Genomic DNA, 19,300 nt, shown 5'->3' with positions numbered 1-19,300 from the left:
TCCTCTGGCTCCAAAGCCCTAACCCTGTCCAGTGTCACTCATGGCCTTGGGCTGTGCCCTGGGGTCCACTCAGATGGAGAAATCTGTACCCTGAGATCTCTGAAGACGGAAGGAACATCTCAGGGATCCTAACTCAGGGTCAACACGGGGGACAGATAAGCAGGCATCACTGAGTCCCAAGAGGTACCAAAGAGTGGCAACAGGGAAGCCCTTCTCATAAACACATCCTCAGACAAATATACAGAAGCAGGGTGACCAGTTCAAAGTTGTACTGCAGGTTTACTAAGACCTGCAGGTCCCGTCCACCAGCCAGACCCAATCCCTGGCAACACCCCCTCCCCTAGACAAATGCAAGTTTTCTCACTGGTCCTCTGTCTCTGGTCCTTCCCTTCCCATCAACTGCTAATTGACTCATTTATTCACACATTCATTCATTCATACTTAAATGTTTATTGAACACCAACTAAGAACTAGTTTTGTGCAGCACAAACTGCATTAGTAATTCAGAGCTCTGATCAAGTCATTCTTGCATTCTCTCACAAACCTCCTATGGCTTCTCAAAGTCTCAGGAAAAATCCACATTCTTTAACTTTGTATTCAAAGTTATTTCTCTGCTTATTTTTTAAGTCATTCTGAACCCCAAGTTTCCTACTCCACGCACAGTAAACTAATTGTAGATGTCTGAACTTGTCCTCTCAACATGCAGGGCTTTCTCTACACAGCTCCCTCTATCTAATAAACCCTTCCCCCATTTTTCTGCCTAGCAAACTCCTATTCATCCTCCAAGGATCCCCTGACTCAAGTGTCCTCTTCTCCAAACAACTTCCCAATGACCTCCCAGGCAGATCTCTTGCTGGTTTGGTGCCTCCTCTAGATGGTATGGGATAGCTCCTTTGGGAGGGAATAGCAGCTGCTCTGGGGCCTCTTAATTCCCCAGCCCTGTCAACTGCTTCTTTTTTCCCTCTGGACCCCAAGAGCATTAGGATGTCCCAAAAAGAATACATGGGACACCCCAGATATTAGTAAGATGTAAATGCAAAGAAGTAGAAGCTACCTGGGGAACTGAGGACAGGGGAAACCTCCCATGAGGCAGTCCAGGGGTTTTTTAATACACTGGGCGGCAACCCTCTATTTCTGTCTCTGTCTTCCCTCAGGATATGCGTTCCCTGAGGACAGAGCCTTTCACTCAGCATACCAAGCAGCCACCAGGTACCAGTGCATGTCTATGGAATGGATGAAGGGGCCAGCCTACCACGGATGACTGGGTCCTTCTGGTATGTCTCTCCAGCCCTCCCCACAATAGCTCCTCAAAGGTACCCAAGTTATGTTAATGTCATATGCCACCCAGGAATACTCCAGCTCCTCCCCACTTGGAACAAAGCCTATGCCTGTCAAGTACCCCATTGAAAGCATTTGCATGCACACAAGTGCCATGCATACAAAATAAGATACAAAGATACTAAGTGACTTCCTGACCGATACACACACAGGCTGGTGGTTGCTGACATACACAGACACATACCCTCAGAAAGATGTATAGAGATACACTGTTATACATACACACAAATACATCCACTCATATATATATATATATGGACACAAATACTGTTGGACAGACACAGAGACATATAGCTGAAGGTGTTACACACACAGACACACAGACACTCATAGACAGACACTTAACTATACTGATTTAGCAGAAGCTAGCAGAGCCTTCCCAACCAATTGCCTGGAATCACAGTCACTACAGCCCCCTCCCAAGCAGGCATCCTCCTTAGGGTGTACCCCTCACCTCGTACCTCAAGTGGCCCCTCCCAACCCAGGCACCGCTCAATGGAAGCTGCTGCTCCTGAGGGGGAGTCAATACCCTGTGGACGGAGCCATCGGTCAGAAGGACCCTGACTAATTAAAAGCTGGTGAGGTTTAAATAATTCATCTCCTTAACTCCCATTGATCGCCCAGTTTAGTCGCCACAGACTTGAAACAATATTAAACAGTTTCCTCCAGCTCCATGGGGGGTGGGTAAGCTGACATGCGCCCACCCTCTGAGGATATCATCCACTAGGGATACAGCAGGGTGTGGGAGGGGGAGGTAGAGCACCATGGCCTGAATCCAAGGCCACCTTTGACCCACCTGAAGCCCAGACCCCAGCCTCCCTCCTTGTTTTGAGAGGTCCTTTCCAACGGTCCCATCCCACCCTCACCTCCTCCCCCCAGCTCTGGAGAGCCCTGTTGGGGTGCTGAATGAGCCACTGAATCCCTGTATGTGCAGGGGAATGGGGCAAGCAGGTGGGGACTGACCAAGCTGCCAGGGGGGGTATGCAGAGGGACTGACCAATGCCGCTGTGGGGCCGGCCTATGTGCTGCAAGCTGAGGCCCTTGTTCATGTCTAGAAGTCCATTCTTGGGCCAGCAGCCCATGGCGAAGCTGTAAGCCTGGAAGACAGGAGGCAAAAATGGTTAACAGAGGCCCTGACCTTTGAGTCACCCACACACAACAATTCCTGGCCTCTGTCCGAAGGCTTCCCATCAAGAGTTTCCTCTCATCATAGCACCTCATGAGTCCCTCACACTTGGTCCCCTTCTCCCCAGGGCCCCACACCAGAAAATCCCTTCCTTCTCCAGGACTTCTTCTTCTGGGCTTCACCTCATCAGTCCCCCCCACCCCCAACTCCATCCTTACTGGGTGCCCCCTCACCAGGGCCCCTCTCAGGAGCATACTCATTTACTATCAGGACCCATTTACTTATCAGGACCCTTCCTCTCACCAGGGCATGCCCTTTACCATACACCCCCTGCCTAGAGTCACCCTTCTCCAAAGCCCCTAGCACTCTGCTGGGCCCCTCCTGACAATATTACGTGTCAGAGACTGGTCTCAGGAAGGACGTTGGAGACCAGCATATCTGAACTTCACTCCACAGATAAGAAACCTAAAGCCCAGAGCTGGCCAACGACCTGTCCAGGGTCATGCTGCTTTTGACCCCAAGGCAGGACAGGCTGTGGATGGCTGAGAGCTGAATGCCATTTGGGGGACTCAACTGAGGAGGGGAGTAAGGTCACCTGTTCCACTCAGGCAGCTGCGAGGGGAGTACATGGTGTGTGTGTGTGTGTGTGTGTGTGTGTGTGTGTGTGTGTGTGGTCACCTGTTCCACTCAGGCAGCTGCGAGGGGAGTACATGGTGTGTGTGTGTGTGCGTGTGTGTGTGTGTGTGTGTGTGTGTGTGTGTGGTGGGAGGAGCAAATGCTCCTGGTGAAGGTCAAGTGCTCACTTATGCATATTCAAAGCGGCCACCCATCGATCTGTGCTTAATTGTTTTCCAGGGGTTGGGGAAGGAAGTGCTGGGGGCATCGATCTGCTCAGGCCCCCAGCACTCCATTGCCCCCCTCTTTCCCACACCCACGCCACCTGGCCGCCAGCAACCTCCATCTGTGGGGGACACATGGCAGGACAGGGACAGCACCTTCCCTTGCAGTCCCATGGGGTGGGCACGACCCACTTGATGTCAAAGATGAGGAAACTGAGGGCCCAAAAAGGAGAGATTTACATGGGTTAGAACACTATTAAGTGGACTGATGCCTTCTAACAAGGTCCCATGCTTCTACCTATGGGCCTGCATAGCTAGCTGACCCTTCAAGCACTAGCTATCCCCTCACCTTAGAAATCTCCAAACACCAGGCTACCCATCTCCCAGTGGCAGGAAGGTGACAGCTTGAGGGACAGTGGACAGTGGGAATGATGACTGAGTTCCAGAAGTTGGACGGTGGGTCCACTGAAGCAGGTGAAGTGGCTGCCAGCCATGCTGGGATAAGCACGGCAGTGCCCACCCCCCCAGCCCATCAATGGGCCCAGGAGGCCCCCTCCCACTAGAGACTCCCTCACAGGGAGATAGGAGGCTGGGCACCAAATCTGTTTTGGGGCCAAGGGGCTGGACAGCAGATGAGTACCCTTCTTCCCAGTGGCAGTGAGCAACCCCTGCCCCTAAGGGCACTGGGAAGCTTAGAGCTAGTGCACTTAAGCCTCAGCACCCTCCAAAGCCAATTTCGTTAACCACAGAGGTACCACCCGCAGCCCAACTCTCCAGACAAACCTCCCCAACCTTCCCCAGGCCACAGCTGCACCCACAGATTGGAGGCTGAGAGCAAGGCTAAGGACAGGGGAGAAGAGGCTGGCCTCCAGCCAGGGGAACACAGGCAGCAAGGGAAAGCAGCCAGTGGGCGGTGCACAGCTGGAGGAGCCGCTGAGCATGGTCAGGACCGAGGCTGGAGCGCAGCGGGCCAGAGAGCAGTGGCGGGCCAGCTTTCAAGTACTTTAAAATCACTTACAAAGGCCGGATTAAACGATCAGAAATTCCATTTAATAGGACAAATAAAGAAATAACAATCTACTCTATCAGACTGGGGAAGGCAAGCTGGATAGGTTTTTTTTTTCCCCTCTAAAAAGGAAAAAGGGAAGGAAGGGGGAAAAAGGAAGGATAATGTGTGTTTACTCAAGCAAAGAAAAAAATATTTAAGTGATGTCGGGGAGAAGATTGCAGTAACTAGTGAAGAATAACATCGTCTAGTTTGCTGTCAAATCACACCCGAATTTCAGTAATAGATTCTCGGCTGACACTCAATTCAATTCGAAGGTGATCCTGCTTTATCCCAGCCCATCAAATATTAAACACTTGCATTAGCAGGTGCTGCCGCTTCCCGGCTTAGAGCGGCAGGCGGCAGGGCTGCTGGGGCCCCTCCGCTCTGCTCACGGCTCGGGGACAGGGCAGCTCAACGTTATCTGCACGTCATCCTGAGTCTTATCGCAGCTAAGCGGGAAGACCACTTCAGGTAACATTAGATGCCTGCCCCGATGAGTCACCATGATTAGATTATTATTATAATTATGACTCCCCAAGATCTTCTACAGGCCAGGACATGTGGAAGGGGGATGGAGGGCAGCAGCGCCCAGGAGGACCGGGCTGGACCAGGGTAAGCTGGAGTCCGTGCAAGAAACAGAGGGGCTGGGCCAGGCGGCAGCCCCAGTCCCCCAGTCCCGCCTGAAGGATGCCTTTCAGGAAGGGCAGCCTAGCTTGTCAGAGCCAGGGCAAGATGAATTGGCGTCTCCACCGTGGCCGCGGGTGTCATGCCGCACAGTTTCATATTCCCAGATAAGGTGTGATAACCAATTGCTGCCGTGACATGGCCTCATCCAGCACTTCCTCAGGGGGCACGGGGTGGGGGGAAGAGAGCGGCGCCTGCACATGGGTCTGCCAAGCTCCTAATAAGAGGGATTTAATTTTTACAAATGCTGCTTCCAGCGGGGCCTTCACATACTAGCCAAAGTCCAAAATGATATTAAAAACAATTAAAACTGCTCTCCTTCAGCCTGGGCTCTCCTCCTGTTGCCCCTGCTGAGAACTCTGGCAGGTCTCCCCTAGGTACTGACACACACCCTTGCAGAGCTGAACCTTCAGACGTGACCACCAGCTTCACAGAGCCACCCCTGGGCACAGTACCCCAAGTTCCCCGCAACTCCTGCCACCTCGGGTACTGCTCAGGCACAGCTAGCACACATAGAGAGCCATCCAGAGAACGCATAGGGTCCCCCAGCAATCTGGATCCTTGTACCTGCTGCCCCTCTGCACCTGTATCCATGGTCCCACCACCCTAGCACTCATTTCTAAAGGCCATTCCTCTCCTCCTCTCCCTCCTCCTCCCCCAGATATATACACCACGCCGGTGCCCGACCACAGGTATGTGCATAACCATGCTCCTCAGACTCTCCCTCTGGTCACCTGCCCAACCTTCAATTCCCTGCTTCCTCCAGACATCCTCCTTCCTTCAGAGAGCACAGCTGTCTACAAATCTCAGCAGAGCCCTCCCCAGCTCAGGGCAAAGAGATGTGGGCAAGGTCTCAGAGGTCCTGGCTGAGAAGTCAAGACCAGTACTCAGGGAATCCTCAGAGCAAGAGGATCAGGGAGACTAACAGGTAGGCCCAGGTGGGGTAGGAGGAGACTAGGAAAGCTCCCCACAGAGAGTGGTACTGGAAGGCTGGCAGGATTTGACCATGAAAGGGAGTATGGCATTCAAGGCATACAACACAGGAGAATGGCAGAGCAAGCTTGGTTACAGCACAGGCAACAGTTTTGTTGTGGCTGGGGAAGCCAATCAGGAAGGGGGCACATCTTAAGGTACTGCTTCCCAGTTCCATGTATCAAAAGCAAGAGTGGCAACAAGGGCGCCTAGTGCCCATGCCCCCTCCCCCTTACTCTTGCCTGCTTCCTTTCCCTGCTCCCTCTCTCTCTCCTGCCAGTCTATGGGGAGTAGGGATAAGAGGTCCAAAAGCTTTCTGATGCTGATCTGTTTTAAGAGCTTTCACCAAGGGCCTGAGCCTCTTTCTCAACTGGTTCCAAATTCTTTGGTTGCATGTCTCCAGCTGCACCTCTCCCAGTCATCAGGGCCCACCTGCCCAGCTGTGCAGTCAGAAGCTAACCCTTGGGGTTCCTGGTCAGGGGGTGGGGCAAGTAGAAGGATGACCAAGGATCCCCTGAGTCTACTCAGAGCAGGTACTGATGCTGGACCACAGGGGCAGGTGGAGTTAGGGGTGAAGGATGCTGAGTCTACCAAACCAGCCCACCCCACCCCTGGGCCAGGCAGACACATACACTCCCCTTCCCGAGGGCTGCTGTAATTTCCATGTGTGGGGAAGCAGGTGTTGAGCTGCTCCTGGCTGGCTCTCCCCTCTTGCAGCTCTGCCTGCCTTGGCTGCTGCCCCATTAGCTTAGTGGCCAGCCATCTGCGACGGGCCTGCCGCACAGCCCTGCAGTAGGCGCGGCGGGTGGCCCCCTGTGTAACAGGGAGCTTTGCCATTAGTGCCTTTAATATTCTGACACCTCAGCACAGCCTGCTATTACATGCAAACGCTGATCGCCCTGTGAAATTACATTGCTGGGCCCACGAAATGGAATCGTGTATAATCAGCCTCCTCCATGCACTGTCAGTCCCATCACAAACACGGCGCCCGGCGGCTTACGGGGGCTTAGCAGCTGCGACAAGTGTATTGGGTTTAATAGATGAAGTAGCCCTCATCGGCAGCAGCATCAGATCCTTCAAAGAGGAAAGAAGAGGCATCAACACCTGCTGTGGTGTCTCTGCCCACCCGTATACTACCTACCAGGGCCTTGAAAGTAGGGTGGACACTGAGTGGGTAGGGCTATGGCTGGGCTAAAGGGCTAGGACCCAATTCAGGCTGCAGACAGAAGCACAGACTGCTCTACAGCTTCCAGGAAACCCAGAGCTTCCAAGCTGGTACCAGCACATCCAGCCTGGAAAGTGCTGGAGGCTGACCTTTAACCATACCCTTAGGTGACTTGTCACTGCAGGCCCACAGCTAATGGACCATTTTCCAAGACTTAGGAACCAAATCAAATCACCTGCCATCCTCATAAACACCCAACAGAGATGAAGGAGTAAAAATGACCCTTTAGGGGATGGGGGAGAGAAGGTTTGACAGGGAGAAATACTACCTAACTTTTTCTCCAACTGACCAACACTTCTACAGCTGGTGAACCAAGTACCTGAGCCACAGGAAACATTAGGATGGCACATACCATGTGGACTGAAGGCCTACCTAGCAGCCCATGCCTCAAAGAAAGGCAGTGTGTTCAGGGCTCAGGAGTCAGACAAACTTAGACTTGATTCCTAATTCTGCCACTTATTAGCACTATATTTGGACAAGTTATTGAACCTCTCTGAGCCTCAGTTTCCTGTACTGCAAAACTGGATAACAGTACCTTCTCCCACATATACCTAAGGTCACCCAAGAACATCCCACCCAACACACTATTCCCTTTGAGAAAATGACTCCCTCTCCCTTTTCCAGGCTCAGCCTAATACCGATTGTGGTAGACAGCATTTCCCAGTGATAGTCCCAACATCACCTCTCACCCCACCATGCTCTTCTTACACTGTGACTTTGACACAGCTGCTATCAAGAGGTAGGGTCTATGTCCCCTCCCTCTTGAAAAGGAGTGGATTTTTGTGACTTTTTCAACCAAAAGAGTAAGGAAGAAGTAATGCTATGTGACTTCAAGGCTATTTCAGAACAGCTGAGCAACTCCTACTTCATTCACCCCACTGGAACCCTGCCCTGGAGCCCCAAGTTGTCATGTAAGCATTCAGGCTGCCCTGAGGTAGCCTTGCTGAGGAAGCCCAAAGCAGCTCAGGCAGAGAGACCATATAGAGAAGCTATGAGACTGGATGAGGAAAGAGAGATGCCCAGCCAGCTCCCAGATGTTCCAGCCACACACTGTTCCAGCTCGAGTTGCTATCTGACTACAGTCACATGAGAAGGAGCCAGAACCATGTAGCCAAGCCCTTCTCGAATCCCTGACCCACAAAAACCAAGAGATAATAAAATATTTGTTGTTATTTTAAGTCATCAAGTTTGGGGGTGACTTGTTATGCAGCAATGCTAACTGGAAAACCAACACCTACTCACATCTGGATATACTCTGCTGACACCTTCAATTTTTTCACTCCCACTGCTTATAAAATGTCCTTCCTCTCCATTGGGAACTTCATGTCAAGTCTTCATCACTCTGGGTAACTTCAGTATTTACAGGATGAACCACCCATGAAACTTGCCTCTCAGTTTCTCAACTCCTTGTGATAGAAGACCTTCTCCTCTAACTACTTTAGCTATCTATTACCAAGGTGACACCCTGGGCCTTGAAACTGCTCTCCCTTTGAAATCTTACAATGACAGTTTCTACTCTGACCCCAGCCTCCTATCCTTCCTGCTTCTGTAACTTCTCTCTCGCTACAATTGCTCCCCCCACCCTCTCCCCAATCTGTCCATCCCTTTCTGGCCTCAATCCCTTTTCTATCAAGCCTGGACCCTGAGCCTATCACTTCAACCACCTATTCACCAATCTTCAACTTCCTTGTCCACTTATCCTAGCACACCTTCTCTGCAAAACCCCCAAACATGACTCACTTTTTCTCCAGACTTCCACAAAGAAGCCACTTAGCAAAACTCTTTCAACTGCATGCCCTGTATCTACAAATGCATCTGTGACCTCACCCGCCACTCCTTCAGCCTTCTAGTTATAGCAGAGGAGATACCTCACTTCCTGTCTAAGGCCAATCTCTTTACTTGTGCGTTGTATCTCACTCCTTTCCTACCTCCTCAGGGTCTTGCTCCATCTTGTATCCCCTTCTTTGTAAATCTTTAGCATTCTCGTCTCTGCTGGCTCCTTTCCATTAGCATTTAAAGATGCCAGAATCTCTATTATCTCTATATTACTTCTCTGTGTCACTATTTCCTCTTTGGAAAATGGAGCTAATAACAGTTCCTACCCCATAGAGTTGAATGTGAGAATTAAATAAATCATTGCACATACAGTCCTCAAAACAATGCCCGGCTCATAGGAAGCTATGTAAGTATTAGATTATTATTTAAAAAAAACAAATCCTCTTCCATTCACTCCACATCCCCACCCAGCTACTGACTGTTCTATTAATGAACAAACTTCCCCAAAACTGTCTCTAGTCACTTCCATTTACTTACATCCACCATCACTCCTTAACTGACAGCAGTTTGGTTTCCATCCCTATGATGCCACTGAAACTGCTCTTCTGAAGGTCAATAATCCTTTCCATCTTGCCCACATCTATGGACTGTTTCAGGTACTCAATTTTCTTGGCCACTCTTCAACCCACTCCATCTTTGAAACGCTTCCCCTTTGGTTGTCTCCACATTCTACTCTTCCAATTTTCCTATCTGTTTTCCTTGCAATCACTTCTGCATCAGGCCATCCTATGCACATGCTTACAAGCCCTCTCTTTTTTCCCCCCTACACTTTACCACTCTACCCGGATGACTTCTTCAACTCCCTTGTCTTCAACTTCTATTAATTCCAAATCTGTATTTCTTGCCACCACTTAAGCATCAAATGTATATATTCTATTATCTACCTGGCATTCCCATCTGGATGTCACAGTCACATCATATGTTTAAAACCCATTTCACCATCTTCCTCTTCCAATTGCTCCTTCTCCTGGGTTTCCAAATCCCAAATAAAAGATAATACCTATCTACCCAATCTATCAAACCAGCAAATGTGGGAGTCAACCTCAACTTCTTCCTTACTGCCCACTGAATACTGTGCTTGTTTTATGCCTCCATGTCTTCACTCCAGCAATTCCTTCAGCCTGCCTAGAATACCCTCGGCTTTCTCCTTTTTTCCCAATGAACACCTACTCCTCTGTTAACATTCAACTCTAAAATACCCTCCTTTGCAAAGTCTCTCCTGACTCACCCCATCTTTTAGACCTGCCCACACCCTGAACAGACTTCTATCACAGCACCTGTAACATTAATTTGTTTACAAACCTGTTACCTCATTATGCTGGATGATTCTTAAGGGCAGGGGCTGTATCTGATGTTTCTCTGAATGATCTCCATTAAGGAAAGGAGAAGGGAGGAGAGGGAAGGGAAGGGAGGAAAGGACACTTTCGGGTATAATTCTGCCAAGCGGGAAAGCCTGGTTTTCAGGGCTGCCATCCCTGCCAATCTCTCCCTTCAGGAATGAGATCTTCTCTTTCAGGAACCGCTATTGCTCCTGCCCAACAGAACAGCAATCCCCCACAGACATCCTTGGAACTGGGGGCACAGCTGCCTGTGTTAGGAAAGAAAGAGAGACTGTTCCTGTCCTCTTCTCCTTTTCTGAACCCTTTAGTCTCATGCATTGCCTCCAACCCACTCCTCAGGCCCAGCAAAGGCTTTGGCCAGTACAGCTATAACAGCAAAAGGATAGACACCTGCGTCAGGTGACACAAACAACACTCCCCACTCCTAGCTGGTGGTTCTGCTGTATGCACAGTGGTACCAACACACTCCAGGGGCTCCAGAGCTGTTGCTGCATCTGTCCATCGGCAGAACTTGGGTGGGATAATTATCCTCTCCTTGTATATAACCTTCCTACTCACTGCCTACAACAGGACGGCTGCCTCTAGTGTACTGGGCCGCCACCACAGCAAAGGGAGGGGTTGTGCCACAGGTCCAGGTTCCACATCTGGCATTAGAGCCCCGTGAGTGCAGATGGCTGCCAGTTTAGTTTGATCCATTAGGTTCCTGACTGTATTTTCAGGTGGATAATCTTCATGTTCCCAGAGCCCTTGCTTCATTGCTGAGTCAGAGGGTACATGCGGACACTGAGGTTTCTGGGATGAGAGCAAGAGAAGAACCTTGTGAGCCATGATGCCTCAGCCCCAGCAAAGGAGGTTGGCCTACCTGGGGTGCCTCATGCTCTGGCACTAGAATCCACGGCAGCAGGTCAGTCTGAGCCAGTTGCCCAGGGTGAAAGCTACAACACAAGTTTTCCTTGTTTTCATTACAATTTCCTCTCCCATTGCTTCTTTCTGGCCAGTTCTCTCCTCCCCGGGGTGCTGGGGATTGAATGAAACACCACCCCCGGCTCCAATAAGTGTATTTCAATTACATCTGTCACTGCATAAGGATATAATGATATATCATGTGATATTAAATCCACGGTAATCATATCAGGGATTTTTTTTAATCGTGCACTAATCACATTATTACATCTCTATAATTAACAACAGGAGGTATGGAAATGCAGTTAAGGCAGAAAGCTCAATGTACTCCCCCCAACCCACCACCCTACACCTGCCCTAGCTCCCCAGATTAGAACCCGATTAGGAGATGGGGACTGCAGAGCACTACTAAGATGGGCCAAAGCTTCTACCTCCCCAGTGTTCAACTATGGGCAGAGCCTTCAACAGTCAGGGCTGGCCAAGATGGTCCAGACTGAGACCAGGGTGCCTGTCTGTCTTATGGTTGCTCAGCAAAGAACTTGGGGCAGAGGCCACACAGAGGCCCAACCACAAGGCTCAGGTGGATCTTCCAGACCTCCTGCCACCACAGCACCAAATCACCTCTGTGAGAAGAGCAGTTACCTTTCCTTCAAACCATCAACGCCCTCAAAGGTAGTTGTGAGACACAAACCAAGTTCCTGCCTCACGGCCACCAGGACCAGAATTCCTCCTGCTTCTGCTGCACATACGGGCCTAGCCCTTTCAGTGACAGCTCTTAACATCACCAGGTCTAGCAGCTGAAAAAGCCCAACTCTTCCTGGGGCCATTTGTCCCCAGTTTTCTCTCTGAAGTCTGGCCCTTCATACTGTATGAAAAGTGGGTTTTGGATAACCACTGGGGTCCTCCCCCAAACACCCTGAAAGTTAAGGGTCAAAGTTCTTACTGCTTCCCACCCAGGCCTATAGGGAGAGAGGAGGGGCTTGAGATTACAGCTTGAACTATGCCAAAAGACCTTGTCTCTCCAACCCCCCTTCCTGATACTGAGCTGTTAGGGCTAATCCCCTCAGGGGTGTCATAACCAGTCTGCAAAGCAGAATTCTGCGTTTCAAGTCCAAAGCTTTGAACTTGGCATGTTACTAGTCCTCAGTGAGGGGCAGGCATTTTGCTAAGTTTGACTCTCAGAAGTTGGACAGGCCTGAAGATGAAAGAGAAAAATCATGTCCTTTTTCCTAATAAAAAGGAGACACTAATAGCAGTCAGCACTTAGGCAAAGCACTTTAAGTTTCTAAAGTGCTTTCCAAATTAAAATATAATCCTTTATTGAGTATGTGACAGCATCCCCACCACCACCCGCCCACCCCTCACACACGAAGGCATGTGCATGCTTGCACACAGCACATACACATTCACTCTTTCTCTCTGGGAAAAATGAGAAGGCTGCTCGAGACATTTGAGAAGATCCCCCTCCTTCTTCATTGGCTTTCTCACATAAAATATGTTTAATTGAATAATATTGTGTGCCAAGTCCTGTGCTGGGTACTAGAGATACACAGATAAGTAGACCAGGCCACTGCCCTCAAGTTGCTCCCATGCTGGAAGGTGAAGCACATAAACACACTTGCAAAACAATGCAGGTGAAGGGTAGGATGCTGCAAGAGCCCTTTGGGAGAAATCCTAACCAGACCTGGAGGAAAATCACTGAGAAGGACCAAGATGACATTCAGTGGGACATCCTAGGTGGAATGCCCAGGGAAGGTGAACATGAGGACCAGGAGCTCAGTTCAGTGATCTGAGCTGAGACAAGAAAGTCCTAAGAAAGTATATGGGGGCGGGGTGGTGGTGGTGGTGGCATGACACCGTGGAAGTAGATAAGGTCACCCAAGAAGACTGTAAGAGCCTTTAGAACCAGATAAGACCCTCTCTTCTGATGTTTGGAGAAAAAAAAAAAGAAAGGAAGGCTGAAAGAGGGAACACTAGAGCTTCCAAAGCTAAGGCCCAAAGCCAACATCCTGGCCCCTATACCTCCCTCTATCAACTTGATGTTCACTCCACCCAGACAGACACGATGGAAGAGCGTAGGCTTTGGAATCATGCTGACTTGCTCATGACAAGTATTTATTGAGAGTCAATTATATGCCAGTCTATATGTAGTTAATAATACAGATACAGTCCTGTCCTCAAAGAGCTTACAGTCTATTGGAGAGAGTAGATATTAAACAAACAGCAACATAAATAATCATGAAGTAACAGTTATAATGAGGGCAGAAGAAGAAACGTAGGCTGAAGAGGGGGACTCGACCTAGTTGGGGAAAGCTTCCCTGAGGAAAGGTAAGCAGAAACTGACTGAAGGACAGGGGTGGGGGGTAGGTAAGACACTTAGGCAAATTATAACACAGCACTTGGAAGTGTTCCTGGTACTCAGAAAACAAGCATGACGTGGCTAAGGAGGAAGGCAGGAGATGCCAGTCAGTCCATGCAGGACCTCAGAGGACATGATAAGGGTTTTGTACCTTTTCCAAAGGCCATAGGAAGCCATTCAAGGGAGTCACATTCTGTGATCTTGGGATATTCTACCAATGTTAAAAGTCTGTTCCTTTGCACACCCATGCCTTCCTATTCCTGCAGGCCTGGGAAAAACTAATAGAGAACCAGGGCCATTTTCTTTCTGAGAGGAGAGAAAGAAACTGCACGAGCAACTGAACTATTACTCATTCATTCACCGAAAATGCACACATTCACTAAAGGCCTGCCAGACCCTGGCAAGTCAAATGGAATCACACATAGCCCCTGCCCTCACAGAACTGTCTGAGGGGAAACAGAGACAGAAACCAGTAACTGTTATAGAGAGAGATTAGAGAGAACTGCAGTAGTGATACAAAGAAGCAAACTGCTCAGGCCCAGAGGCATCGAAAGCCCAGAATGGGGTGTGCCACTTCGGTGTCCACCTCCTCCAAATAAGCAGCAGGTGGCTGGCTGGGACAGGACTCCCCACACATACTAAGGGTGGGGCGGGGGTGGGTTGACAGGAGTTTGTGAAGGACCCTGAGCCAAGGGAAAGGGGCTGGAGACCAAGCAACAAAAGTCCAAAGCCAGGATCTTGTCCAGGGCTCTGAGACGCCTGAGACCCCAGTTGCCAGTTAATGAGGATGGATCACAGAAAGAGAGTAGGCTGGGAAAATGAAGCCTCTTCTCATTGCAAAGATGGAGACTGAAAGGATGTAATCAAAGACACAGAGTAGAGAAGGGGGAAATAGAGAAGAGGGAAAAGGCTTACCATAAAGCCCCAGGACGACTGGAAGGGAGCACCTTTAGAATAAGCAACAGGATTTCAGAAGATAAAAACTCTAGTCCCCAGGCCTCAGTTTCCTCAATAGAAAATGAGGGATTGAATTACTCGATTTCTTAGGTCCCTTCCTAATCTGAGGCTCTTCAACTACCCAGAAGAGTCAGGCTTATTTCTGCCCCACATTTTTGATTATGCTATTCTTACCATCCACCCCACCCCATCCTTGAACACTCACCTTGCTCTACCCTCTCTGAATCCTACCTGTCAGGACACCACTTTCAGGAAGCCCTCCCTGGTTTCCCTTCCTTCCTCCTTCATGTCTTACCCTGACCTCCAGAAGGAGTTCTCCCTAACAGCACTTTGCTTAATTACATATGGTCCTGGTACTCTTACTTGACTGGTGCAGGAATTGTCTTATCTCTCCCTGACCCTTGACATTCATTTCAGGGGCAGGACGGAAGCTCCACTCTCACTGGCCCTAGAAGCAGGCAGATGCTGCTCCAGCCCGAAGTCTGGGTCCCCACTCCCTCTGCCCACAGTCCTTTGAGAACCCGACAGGCCTCTACTTGAAAAGGGTGCTAAAAGCAATGATGTCTCCAAGTGCGATGGGAGATATTTGTGTCTGCTTTACCCTTGGCTTTTTGCTCCGGTTCAGGTAGGAGTGGGGTGGGCCGGCTGGCAGATCTGAGAGCGCGGCACGCCCCAGCGGGCAGGGCACACAGCGCGGAGGAAGGCGCGAGTCAGTCTGGAGTGCTCCCCATTTATCAAGCTCACGCAGGCCGCCAGCCGAGCGAGTCTTTCTATCATTACACCTCTCAAAATCCGATTCATACCACTAATCCTGCCTTCATTCTCCCAGATTAATAACATCTCTTTCAACCTTCACAGTGTGATAAATAGACAAAGAGAGAACAAAAGGAGAGACAGAAGAGAGAGAAAGAGCTGGAGCAAGTCCCCATAATAGAGAGAGCCGAGAAAGAGGAGAGGGAAAAAAGGAGAGAGAAGCGGGCAGCGGCCAGAGACTGTAGCTACCTTAGAGAGCCGCTCTGAGGAGAGCTGGCGGCTGCACCCCGCTACGTGCTCTGCTCGGTCCCCAAAGAGAAAGAAAGGCTCGTTAACAGCTCCTTCCTGCCTGCACTTTTGTTCGAATTCTTTTCTTCCTTTCCTACCCTGCTTTAGGTCAAATCCCAGTGAAAATGAGTCTCCTGGCTTCCTGGTCTCCTTCCAGCCTCCATACCAGGCCCAGGGAATCAATCGGGCCCTTGGCAGTAGGGCTGGGTCTAGGTACAAGAGGGGGCAGGGAAATGGGTTTAGCAAGGGTGGAGTAAGCTTGCTAAAGCTTCACCAGGGCTGTTTCCTTAACCCCAATTCCTGCCCCTTCCCTATTCTTTAGGCAGAACAGGAAAGAACGTAACAGAGAGGGTAGGCTTGGGGTTCATTCCCAAAAACTCTGTCCTATACATCTTCCCCACCTAAAGCTCCAGATAGCCCAAACAATAGCCCCTAGCCCCAGGAGCCCAGCTAGATGATGAAAACAGGCACGCCTCAGGCTTGCAAAAGCAGAGTTGTGGTCCATACTTCCCAATTATGATGGAGAGGCATCACAGGGAAAATAAACCCCACTAGCCCTAGCCCCAGCCCTAACACATGTGATCTCATGCCCTCCCAAGCTGGTCTCCAGAGCACACTTTCTCACAGACTTGGGGGAAGTCAGTCACTCCTCTTCTGGGTTCTGTAGGCAACGCCATTTACATGACTCTGGAGAGAATGGCTCCCTCCCTCCACTGGGACTCTACTCTGAGTTCTGTAGTCCCAGGTCCAAGTTGTGCATAGCACTTCTTTCTTTCTCAACTTTGCCCAAACCAGCCCTAGCACAAGACTAATCCAAACACAACTCTACCCTCCCTCTGGATTGCAAAGTGTATCCTAGGCTGACTGCAGGCCTAGCTCAGAGGTGGGGGCAGAGTATTCCATACCAGGATGCTCCGTTGGCCCTCTGCCCACTCACTCCCTTCACAATCTAACCGAGTGGGGGAACATGGGGTTGCACTGTTCTCTCTGGACCATTCTAGTCTCAGCACACTCATGGCAGAGAGCAGGGGCCAAAGTGGCACGCAGAAGGAAGGCCTGCCCTGCCCAATCCAGTCTAGTGAGAGGAGCCTTCCAGGAAGCTCAAGGCTCCTTCAAGGACAGGACCTAGTAGTGAACAGGAAGGGCCTGAAGCAGACCCTCAAAAGAAAACTGGCCTGTTTTTTTAGAAAACTGGTCTGCTTAGAGATAGGTCCCATTCAGGAAATATCTTGGATATATTCCAGATTGCCAGATTCTTTCCTCCAAAAGCCTCTCTTCCCTCCCTCTATCCCCTGCTCCAAAAATCAGCCCTTCCTTTTGGATGAAAATGGCTGCTGTCTATCCTTACCATTCACTTCTGGGAACTCCATCACTTCCAGCCCCAACTCCTCAAGTTTATCCAGTTCTGGCTCCACTTGGGGGAAAAACTTCAAAGTTCAGAGGGAAGGAGTCTTCACAGGGCCAAGCCAAACAGCAAACCACAATAAAGAAGGTTAAAGTAGGTAGGAGATAGACCTAGGGATCAAATCCCTCTCACAAAAAAACCCAGAAGTTCTGCTAACTTTCCCTCAGCCCCACGTCAGAAGGACTTTCTGTGCTTTTTTCTACTCCAGCAAGCCTCCAGGCTCAAATATCTACAATGGGAGGGTGAAAGAACGACAGTGACTGATGTTTGTCCATGGTCAAGTGACCCAAAGGAGTGGGGGCAGAAGAGGAAGGGCAAGAAGGAGAGAAAACCATACAACCTCATCAAAGGGACATGGTCCTCCCCACAACCAAGCTGGCCCAGTGGTGCCCAGGCCTTCAGGGTATGCTAGGTCCAGCTGGTCACACAGGTCCTCACTGCCTCTGAGCCCAAGGTCACAATAGGGTTCCAGAGCCATGGATCCCAGGCCTTTTCTTCCCCAACAGCCTGCACTGCTGACAGACTGGACAGCCTCAGCCAGAGTGAACCCTGCAGTTCTCTAGAAAAAGGCAGCCAGCAGGACCAGACACACTCGGCCTTGCTCTAAATAGCTTCCACACTATAAACTCCCAGGCCACTTCCTGGAGAGCCTCCCCAGGGACTCTGAAAGGTGCTCCAGCCCTTGCAGCCCCACCCTTGACAGAAGGACAATCCCAGGCTGCATGAGAAGTCATGGCAGCTGTTCTATCCTCTGGCTCTATTGCCAGTCTTTACCCAATACACACTCTGGCTCCTCCCCTAGCCTTCTTGCTTTCTCCAACCTTTCCAGCCCTCTCTGAGCCCTTCCCCCCAATGTGAGCTTCTACGAGGTTACCCAAGTCTGAGGGATAAACTTCATCGTCTCAGCGGGCTTGACCTGAGGACCAGGGAGAGCCTCTGGCAGATTAGCTACACCTGAGTGAGGCTTTCTCCCTGAAGCCAGGCTTTGAAATCTCACTCCCTGAGCAGCTGGTTCTAGAGCCCACTCCTCCAGGCAGCCAGTAGCTTAGAGCAGGGAAGGAGAAGTTGGGTCCTAATGTGTAAAAAGCTCCAGCAAAGCAAAATCATTTACTCTTTGGTGCGACTTGCTCAGCAGAGCTAATAAATCTTGCATGAGCAGGGCCGATTCTAATTTCCTAATATGAAAAGGCATTTGGATTGAGAGAGAGGGGGAGATAAAAGTGATTGAATCTCCAATAGTCCAGGTTACTGACAAGAAACATCCTGCTCAGCCCTGAGAGAAGGATGGCAGCACCCGCCCGCCTGCACACACCCATCCATTCTGCCCTCCTCTTGGCGCGATACATCTCAGTCTCTTCTATTGACAGGACGTGGCTTTAAACACAGTTACACAAGTTATCATTTCTGCCTTCTGATCAATCTGAATTTTCAGGACAATTACCCTCTTAATCAATGATTGCTATCAGCAGCCCTGAGCCTGGACGGATTTCTCAGCAAGGTAATCATGCCGCCAGGCTGGACGGCGCGTGCATAGGCAATGAAGCTCCGGGTGGGGTCTCTCCCTCCCTCTTGAGTCCCCCATATCCCAGTGCCGCTGCCAGCATCGAGGACAAGGACGGCAAAGTGCGAAGGCCACTTCAAGGAGTGATAGGAGTAGAGGGAAAGGGAGAGGAGGGGGCCCAGCCACCCAGCCAGCCTTCCAGGCCACCTGATTATGGAATAAATCTATTAAAACCCTAGATTTACTGCCATCACCCTGATGCATCTCCACATGCCCTCTTGCCATCACTCCTACCTCCTAATTAGCCTAATAAAGCCCAATTCTAATTATGGGCTCAAACTATTAGGGTAAGTGCAAAGAAAAGAAAAATACTGGCTTTACTAATCTCTCAGAAGGCCACTGGTTCTAGAAATTCCTTTTCTTCCACAGACTTGGTTCCTATGTACTGCTGACTGGAATGGCAGGAGCAGCCTCTGCTATCCCTCAGAAGTCCCAGATGCCCAGGCATCTGGAGCTATCAAGCCAGCCTGGCCTTGAGTCAGGAGGCCACTCAGTCCAACCCTCCCCCCATGGCCTTCCCACAAACTCAGCCCTCCATGCATCAGACAAGCCATAGCCCCTTGGGAGAAGACAGAAGGAGAAGGAAGGGTGAAGACAATGTTCCAGTGTCTAGAGTTAGCTCGAGGCCACATATGCCACCCTGGGGGCAAACTCAAGAAACTCAAA

The 19,300-nt window shown here is 50.2% G+C and overlaps 1 protein-coding gene across 7 annotated transcripts in view; it reads right to left on the bottom strand.

Annotated features, from left to right (window-relative positions):
• The window catches only part of ERI3 (ERI1 exoribonuclease family member 3), a 128,084-nt gene that overhangs the window by 24,905 nt on the left and 83,879 nt on the right, over positions 1-19,300 (bottom strand). For 6 of the 7 annotated variants that reach the window (XM_037827424.1, XM_037827425.1, XM_037827422.1 and 3 more), the window contains one exon: positions 2,336-2,435. The exons of the other annotated variant lie outside the window; for it this stretch is intronic. In XM_037827424.1, coding sequence (XP_037683352.1) covers positions 2,336-2,435 — 100 coding nt within the window. The remainder of the gene's footprint in view (positions 1-2,335; positions 2,436-19,300) is intronic. 7 annotated transcript variants of the gene reach the window in all.

Source organism: Choloepus didactylus, chromosome 2 (assembly GCF_015220235.1).
Source record: "Choloepus didactylus isolate mChoDid1 chromosome 2, mChoDid1.pri, whole genome shotgun sequence".
In the NCBI taxonomy this organism is placed as follows: domain Eukaryota; kingdom Metazoa; phylum Chordata; class Mammalia; order Pilosa; family Megalonychidae; genus Choloepus; species Choloepus didactylus.
The sequence above is the reverse complement of the archived record's forward strand: the minus strand, read 5'-3'. Positions and strand labels throughout refer to the sequence as shown.